The sequence below is a fragment of the Diplotaxodon limnothrissa genome, linkage group LG22, assembly GCF_057381915.1.
Source record: "Diplotaxodon limnothrissa isolate DT_005_m linkage group LG22, D_limnothrissa_male_GT1.1, whole genome shotgun sequence".
In the NCBI taxonomy this organism is placed as follows: domain Eukaryota; kingdom Metazoa; phylum Chordata; class Actinopteri; order Cichliformes; family Cichlidae; genus Diplotaxodon; species Diplotaxodon limnothrissa.
Genome location: NC_140616.1, coordinates 17,877,566 through 17,885,413, shown reverse-complemented (window position 1 = coordinate 17,885,413; position 7,848 = coordinate 17,877,566). Strand labels below are relative to the sequence as shown.

At 39.2% G+C, this 7,848-nt stretch overlaps 2 protein-coding genes across 2 annotated transcripts in view; one reads left to right on the top strand and one right to left on the bottom strand.

Annotated features, from left to right (window-relative positions):
* Positions 1–467: 467 nt before the first annotated feature.
* On the bottom strand, positions 468–2,210 carry aunip (aurora kinase A and ninein interacting protein). Its single transcript, XM_085346896.1, has 3 exons — positions 2,118–2,210; positions 1,816–1,972; positions 468–1,501 (listed from the first exon to the last, which is right to left on the bottom strand). Exons 1-3 carry the CDS (start codon positions 2,208–2,210, stop codon positions 468–470), a joined length of 1,284 nt encoding a protein of 427 aa, XP_085203022.1.
* A 605-nt stretch (positions 2,211–2,815) lies between these two features.
* The window catches only part of vps28 (VPS28 subunit of ESCRT-I), a 5,282-nt gene continuing 249 nt past the window's right edge, over positions 2,816–7,848 (top strand). Inside the window, exons 1-10 of the mRNA XM_085346258.1 lie at positions 2,816–2,845; positions 4,685–4,745; positions 4,860–4,888; positions 5,078–5,115; positions 5,208–5,297; positions 5,389–5,494; positions 5,584–5,685; positions 6,012–6,065; positions 6,157–6,248; positions 7,187–7,848. The exon at positions 7,187–7,848 is cut by the window's right edge and continues 249 nt beyond it. Of these exons, the coding sequence (XP_085202384.1) occupies positions 4,709–4,745; positions 4,860–4,888; positions 5,078–5,115; positions 5,208–5,297; positions 5,389–5,494; positions 5,584–5,685; positions 6,012–6,065; positions 6,157–6,248; positions 7,187–7,307 (669 nt within the window). The 5' untranslated portion in view covers positions 2,816–2,845; positions 4,685–4,708 and the 3' untranslated portion in view covers positions 7,308–7,848. The remainder of the gene's footprint in view (positions 2,846–4,684; positions 4,746–4,859; positions 4,889–5,077; positions 5,116–5,207; positions 5,298–5,388; positions 5,495–5,583; positions 5,686–6,011; positions 6,066–6,156; positions 6,249–7,186) is intronic.

Below are 7,848 nucleotides of genomic sequence, written 5' to 3'. Positions count from 1 at the left end.
TACATAAAACCATGATGTTACTCACTGGCTGGTGAAGTCCCGGCTTTAATTCTCACACTGAACATCTTGACTTCACCATTTTAGTGTTTTGAAACAAGAAGTGACAGCGAAGGGGTGCAAATCCACAGACACTACACACTTGTATGTCAGCAGTCAGATAAATCACAATTTACAAACATTAGGTTATGAAATGAGATCTTGAAACTCTCCAGAGAAGAATTAACTGGGCTAATAACTCAAAGGCGCTGAAAGCTAACTTTCCTGTAGACTTGTAATAATCAGACTTCTTTTTTCAGTCCATGAGCTGCCCCCTACTGGCCATTAAAAAGAATGCAGGTTTACAGCACTTCCCCAACCTGGAAGTCCTTAAAAAAGGATTTTTCAATATTTTATCCTCCAAAATCCACATTTTTGGAAAAGATTTGGAACAGCATCTGAAATCTGTAGTGCCTTTAAAAGGCTGTTTTTCAGTGTTTAATCACTACATTTCCCTGAGAGTCTTGAGTAAACAGCATCTCTTCATCCTCTTCCTCCTCCTCCGGCAGAGATTTGTAAGCATTCACCACTCCCATGCTGACGTTACTCTGATCTTTGAGAGGACTCCTGGTGTGCAGACCTCTGTGTGCGATCACCCTGAACCCTTCAGAGTCCTGAGTGAACAAAGTGGCCAAACTGTCCTCATCGAGTTCTCTGCTTCGCTGCTGCGGCATTCGCCTTTTGAGAGGAGAGCTTATCGGTTTTGTCCTCTTGATCTGGAAGGCAGAGCTCTCTTCTTTTGCAGCCTTTTCCCACAGCTGACCTGTTTGTTTCCGAGGAGAAGCGGTTTTTGGTTGTGTCCACTTATGATTTGAAACAGGTCTGAAATGAGAGGAAGATGAGTCTTTGCTTGGGGAATTATAAGACGGTGGCGTGCTGTTTTCCTTCTCATCAATCATACGAGAAGAATGAAGACGTTTAAAAGATTTTTGAGTTGAGGTTTGTCCTTCTGCATCTATCAGTTTTCTAAAGACCTCCTCCTCATTCTGCAGACTGTTTACTAAACTTGGCTCAGAGCTGCTGAAGTTCTTCACTGTTGTACATTTGTGGCTAGTCTGATGAAAGTTATTTTCAGTGTACTGACTGAAAGTGAACAGCGGGTCCTGACTCCACGTCTGTGGTAGAGGTTGACAGTCATCTTGTGTAAAGGTGGCATCAGAGACCCTCCTCTTACTCTGTGGTGGTTCACACTCTTCAGGCTTCTCTTCTTCAGATTCACAGTATATGTTTTGTAAAGTTGAATGGTTTTCTGAACGTGTCTGCCATAATTCTGTTTCCTTCTCAGTCACATTTTCACTTGTACACTCGTCAACCAAAACAGGCTCAAAGTTGGAGTTTTCAAAACCAACATTGCGCCCTCGTTTTTTCCCTGATGCTGTGGCTGTCGGTGTAGCTGAGTCAGATGATGAAAGAGGCTGCACTGAATCCATGTTTGGTGGCTCAGAAGTGGACATCTTATTGAGGACTTTTAGAAGAAAGTAAGAAAAAAATTATGTTAACACAAAATCAAATAATTTACTGTATTAACTTGTATGCTTATTGGTCACTTCATTAGGTTCAATTTGTTGTAAACACAAATATTTAATCAACCAGTGATGTGACAGCAATGCAGACATGATTAAAACGACCTGCTGAAGTTAAGACTGAGCATCAGAAGTGAGATGAAAGGCGGTTTAAGTGAGTGTGGACATGGCATTGTTATTGGTGTCAGACAGGCTGATCTAGACCATCAGACTATAAGATTAGACTATAACTTTCGGCAGACTTTTAGATGCTTACCTCTCCGATGAGCTGTGAAAAAGGCAGATATGGAGCTCTGTTTGGTTTTTGGCATTTCTGTTTTGGTCTGAGTGAAGTTGAGTGCCACAGCCAAACTGTACCCAGCACCTTCACAAAACGGGTTCAGCAGTTTAGAAATGGGACGGCTACGGCGCTTCTGAAAGATATAAAAGAGAACACAGTGTGTAAACAGTAATAGACAGAGACTGCAGATCAGCATTTTAGTGTATTAAATAACTGCTCTACTCAGGCATGCTGGAGAAGCCATTCGGTCAGTGTTCAGACCATGTTTACACAATTACCTGTTTAGCTTTTCCTTTCAGCTCCACAGTGTCCAGCCAAACATCACAATCCTCTTGATCAAAGGTCTGTGGTGCTGCTGCAGTGCTCTTCATGGTGGACAGCCCAGGGAAGATATGATCTGTATGAAATAAAAACAGGATTTTATAAACAGGTTAGACATGCCGTTTGTTTTAAATAAAGAATCATTATACTTTAAAAACTATTTTCATGTCTCTCGTTGATGAACATGTTTGCAAGAAGCCTTTACTTATCTTTAACTAATTCAATAACGCTACCACAGACCTGTGAGTTAGCTACAATTGGTTAACATAGCTCTTAAAACTGATTTTTGGGAAATACCTTATGATACAATGAAGATCCAGAGTAATATTTTGAGGTTTCCTTTGCAATTTTTTATAATCGTTTGTATAACTCTCTAGTACTCGGTTCAATCTGCCGCCTTCAGGACTGTCTGCCCCTGATGATTGACTGTGTGAAAATGCCTTAATGTGGTTGTACCTAAAATGCGCGATTTAATTTGAAAGATAATTTAAAGGTAGGATATATAAAGACGTTCATAATACTCTTTCATCATAAAAATGTATTTATGTCTAATTAATAAAATTTACCGTAACAATATTCTTCATTTCTAGTTGGGCGCGTTGGACACCTAATATTTTGACGTCTGCCGGTCCGTGCGTAGATGTGGGTGTGTTTACGTTGACGTCATCGCGGTTTTTCCGACAGGGTGAGTGAATTGTTTTTAATTTGGTTTATTGAACTCTGTTATTGAAATAGAGTGAGCATAGCACCGATTTAATGGCTGCTCTCATAATAATGATCAGTTATATAAATCTTGGTGTTTAAAATCAGCTGCCTGCGCGTCACAGTGATTAGAAATCATAGGAAGTGCTGACAAGCTAGCTTCCGCAGCTAACTAGTTAGTTCGGCTAAACAAGAAATTTCATCAGTAGATATATTTAGTGATTCGTAAGTTTTATTCTGCTGAGTGACTCTGTGTAACGTAAAAATGTTTATAAACTCTCTGTGCCGGGTTGTGAAGCTAAGTTAAGCAAGTCTGTAATTATAATCCGACGGGTTGTTTTTTTTCATGTTTTTTTTTTTTCTGAACAGCGAAACACTGTTTGTGTGGAGCAACATTTCCATAGTGTTTGTCAATAGGTCACACTTGAAAGTGGACATTAAAGAAACTACATTTAAGAGTTTAAGAGTGCTCGGCAGAAAGCAGACCGAGTACAAAGAGACAGAGAACAAATATAATTTAAAAACATTTACATTTGACCCCTACAGTGTGACCTTATATGCCCCCTTAAACTGAGGGTCACTGGAAGTTAGTACAAAATTAGTGTGAATGACTTAATAGTCGAAACATCAAATGTTCTGACTATGAACGGGTTTTAATTTAATTAAGCAAGCATTGGCTCAACAGCTTTGTAAAATGCTTTTTATTTGGATTTCTTTAAGTTAGTCATCATCGTGCGACTGTTGTTCCAGTGCCAGTCTTCATTATTAAAACTTGACTTTGGTGGTTACCACTGTTGCCTCACAGTCCTTGGTTCAAATCAACTGGCTGAGGTCTTTCTGTGTACTTGTGTCAGTTCTCTCTGAATGCGCTAGCTTCCTGTCAGAGTTAACTCGCACGTATAATTAGCTGTAGGTCTGAATGGTTGTCTGTCTCTTTGTCCTGCAAAAGTCTGGTGACCTGTCCAAGGTGTAGCACATCTCACGCCCTAGGTAGGAGAGGCTCCAGAAAAAGGGGTGCATGGATGAGTTTTCCTTACAAAGATGTTTAGGCATGTGGTGGCATTGCATTTGAAACCCAATGTATGGGTTTATAGCTCAGTGGGATGACCAGGCCACCATAACCCCATATGGCCAGAGAGCAGTAGGCCCGGGTTTGAGTCTGACCCGCGGCCCTTTGCTGTCTTCCCCTCTCTCTCCCTGCTTTCTTGTCTCTCTACACACTCTCTATCGAATAAAAGCTTACATGAAGGTTGATATTTTTACTTAAAAGTATTAGTTTATCTTATGTTACTGGTGTAATTATTGAAAAGAAAAAGAAACAGTAATCATTAAAAAACATCTTACACCATCTGTGGCTCACATTAAATATTTAAACTCCAGAAGGGGGAGGTTTTAGTCCTTCTATAAATCTTCGGATTGTTCCTGTTGTTACACTTCTTTTATTATCACAAAGTGCATCTCTCATATATATATATATATATATATATATATATGAATGAAAGCATGTTCGCATTAAACAAAAATGCCATACCTAAGTGAGAATTGCTGACTATTATCTCACAATTTTAAGATAATAACCTGAAATTTTCATTTAGTTCTGCCCATTTGTTTTTTCTTTGGGAACATGTTTCCATACATACCAATGAAATTAAAAATGGCAATTAAAAATGTTAAAATTAGGAAAAACAAAACTGAAAATATGACCGCAGCATAAATTGTCTGAAGCTTTTGTTCATAAATGGAGACATTTATGAAATGTTAAAGCTGCCTGAATATATTTGGTCGCAATTATGGAAAACTATGTGAAATAAATATTTTTCAGATCACATTTTGAGACATCAGCATCATGTTCCATGGGATATCAGTCACTGGAGGAGGAGGAGGTAAGACATTCAGCTAAATCAGTGTATAAAAATGAATTGTTGAATTAATATAAGAGTCATCTTTTCAACAGAAAACAGCAGTAATACTTCATGACACTGTTTTCCTTTCCACAGCTCCGGCAAATAAACCTGAGCTATATGAGGTAAATCCAACAACATAATTCTGATTAGTATACTAAAAAAAAGAGGACTTTATTTGTTCTTTTTTTTTAAATAACATTTATTGCCCATGTGTAAATCATCCGCAAATCTAAACTAAAGCTGGGAATGTTATCAAGAATATGTGATATCCTTGCTGTTAAGGATAACAATCATGAATGCTGTCGTTTCAGGAGGTGAAATTATACAAAAATGCAAGAGAACGAGAAAAGTAAGTGCTTGATATGTCACCAGTGACCATTATCACTTTATAAAATGCAGATTTACTGTGTTACACATGTTATAACGATCCTGTTTCTGTAGGTATGACAATATGGCGGAGTTGTTTGCTGTCGTCAAAACACTACAGGCCCTGGAGAAGGCTTACATTAAAGACTGCGTAACGCCTAACGAGTGAGTAACAGTTGAGATCATATTTAAAATATGGCACCTGTAACTTTAGCTGTGTGTTTTTTAATTAATGCGGAGTTTTTGTTGGTTTCAGGTACACCGCCTCCTGTTCCAGACTCTTGGTTCAGTATAAGGCTGCTTTCAAACAGGTGCAGGGCTCTGACGTGGGCTCCATCGATGACTTCTGCAGGAAGTACAGAGTGAGTGCTCGTCTGCAGTGCAGAGTGTCTGTCATATTTTTCAAGATTTTATTTTTGTAATTTCTTGTTGTTGTCATATGTTTTCCTAGCTCGACTGTCCACTTGCAATGGAACGGATTAAAGAGGATCGGCCAATCACCATCAAGGATGACAAGGGCAACCTGAACCGCTGCATCGCAGATATAGTTTCAGTATGTCCCCACGACTATATTAAATATGTTAAAGAGAGAAGTATTTAGGCTGCTGGAAAGAACATTTTTTAGGATTTATTGAGCTCAGTTTTAGCTGAGTGGCCAATGTGGTTTCACTCAGTTTGGCTCAACATTTGGTAATTCCATAAAAATGAGAGTGGATATCACAAGCTTAAGTTTTACCAACTGCAGGCTCAGCTCATAAAACAGACAAACTAATAAAGTCAGTGCGCTCGTTCCTAGAACTGTTTGTCCTGAAACATATTTCTCACTGCCGACTCTTAAAACTAGGAAAATATTTTGTCTCATCCTTCTCGAACATTTAGCTCTTCATCACTGTGATGGACAAGCTGAGACTGGAGATCAGGGCCATGGATGAGGTAAATTTATAAATGTAAATAATATGTTATTAGTAAACAATGACTGGAATTCCAAGATACTGATTGATTGTTTGTTTTTTAATTTGTTCAGATCCAACCAGACCTTAGGGAGCTGATGGAGACTATGAACAGAATGAGTAACATGCCTCCAGACTCAGAGGCCAAGGACAAAGTCAGTCTCTGGTTAGTAACACTAGGCCGCAACGTTTGTGCTCTTTATGTCGTTGATCTCTATGTGCAGCACACCTTGAGGCAAAACATGACCAGTCAGGAAACCTGCAGCCACACCACACAGCACCTATCTAGTTCCAGAATACCTGATACAAGGCAGGGTGAATCTATACTGTCATGTTGTTTATGTCAAACTCTGACCCTACCATCTAAATGTTGGAGCAGAAATCAAGCACCATTTTTCCAATCTTCCATTGTCCAATTTTGATCCGCATGTGTGAATTTTAGCCTCAATTTCCTGTTCTTAGCTGACAGGAGTGACACCTGGTGTGGTCTTCTGCTGCTGTAGCTCATGTGTTTCCCTGCAAATGAAATTCCCACCAGTCGTGCCATGGTCACAGTCATTTAAATTTCTTCTCTGTGCTGTTGCTCAGTTCTCTTCAGTTCAGCAAATTGTTTTGACTGTGTACAGACCTAAATTCATGAAGTTGCTGCCATGTGATTTTCTGATTTGATTTTAATAGTTAACAACTAGTTGAACAGATATAATTAAAGTGGCAGGTCAGTAAGTGTGATCCAAAACTATCATTCATGGCTCCGACACACAAGTACTGCGTGGCTACTCTGTAGTTACTAGGATACTATAAGTTAAAAGGGAGCTGTGCAGTTCAGTAATGAAGGAAAAGAGAGGGGTTGAAGAAAAGTGTGAAATCGTAGGACTTCTTGCTAAATTGTGAAAAATCTAACTTAATCCCCCTCCTCCTATTGGCTATTGGGGTAAATATTTACGGGTTTCCTATGTGTCCGTATTCATGCAAGGTAAAACTTTGTTTTGCATCTGGTGCGACCGTACCATTATCCATGCAACTAGCTGAGCAGTGGTTATAAAGTACCTGATCTTTGATGTGTTTATGATCATATAGTTCTCTTAACTGACATTTTTCCAACAGGCTGACCACCCTGAGCAGCATGTCGGCCTCGGATGAATTGGATGATAATCAAGTTCGCCAGATGCTCTTCGACCTGGAGTCAGCCTACAACGCCTTCAACCGCTTCCTCCACTCCTCTTAAAGCGCCTCTCTGTCACGGATAAATCTGGAATCCTGACTCTAAAGCCTGTTAATTTAAAAGAAGAAGAATGCTGCTTTCTGTGGATTTACGTCCCCTCCTCCTTCTGTTCTTCTAGCTGTACAATTGGTCTCTGTGTTCTTTAATCGGGATGTGTACAGGTCACTCTGCTGTCAGCTCGGCTCGCTTTGTTCTGTGAACTGTTATTCCCCCCCCCCCCCCCCTCCTTTTTTCTATCCAGATTTGTGTGATAAATGCATTAACAGTGGCTGAACTTCATACTGTAACATCGAGAAGCCTATTTTATACCCAGGGTTTGCAGCAAACCAATAAACAAACATGATACAGGAAAGATCTGCATAACAGCAGATTTCTTTTCTTTTCACTTTTCATACCCTAATTGTATTTCTGACTTAAACATAATTTACTACATTTGTTTTCTACTAACAGGTTTTTGCTGTAGTATCATATATAATTGTAATTACATAATTATTTGGGCTTTAAGATGATTAGTTTGCAGTTCAAAGGAATCATATTGAAACTA

Excerpts from the sequence above, each read along its gene's own strand:
- aunip (XM_085346896.1), bottom strand. The coding sequence starts at position 2,210 with ATGAAGAGCACTGCAGCAGCACCACAGACCTTTGATCAAGAGGATTGT. Across the intron at positions 1,973-2,117 it reads TGAAAGGAAAAGCTAAACAG|AAGCGCCGTAGCCGTCCCAT; the intron begins GTAATTGTGTAA and ends TATATCTTTCAG. Across the intron at positions 1,502-1,815 it reads TTTCACAGCTCATCGGAGAG|TCCTCAATAAGATGTCCACT; the intron begins GTAAGCATCTAA and ends TTCTTCTAAAAG.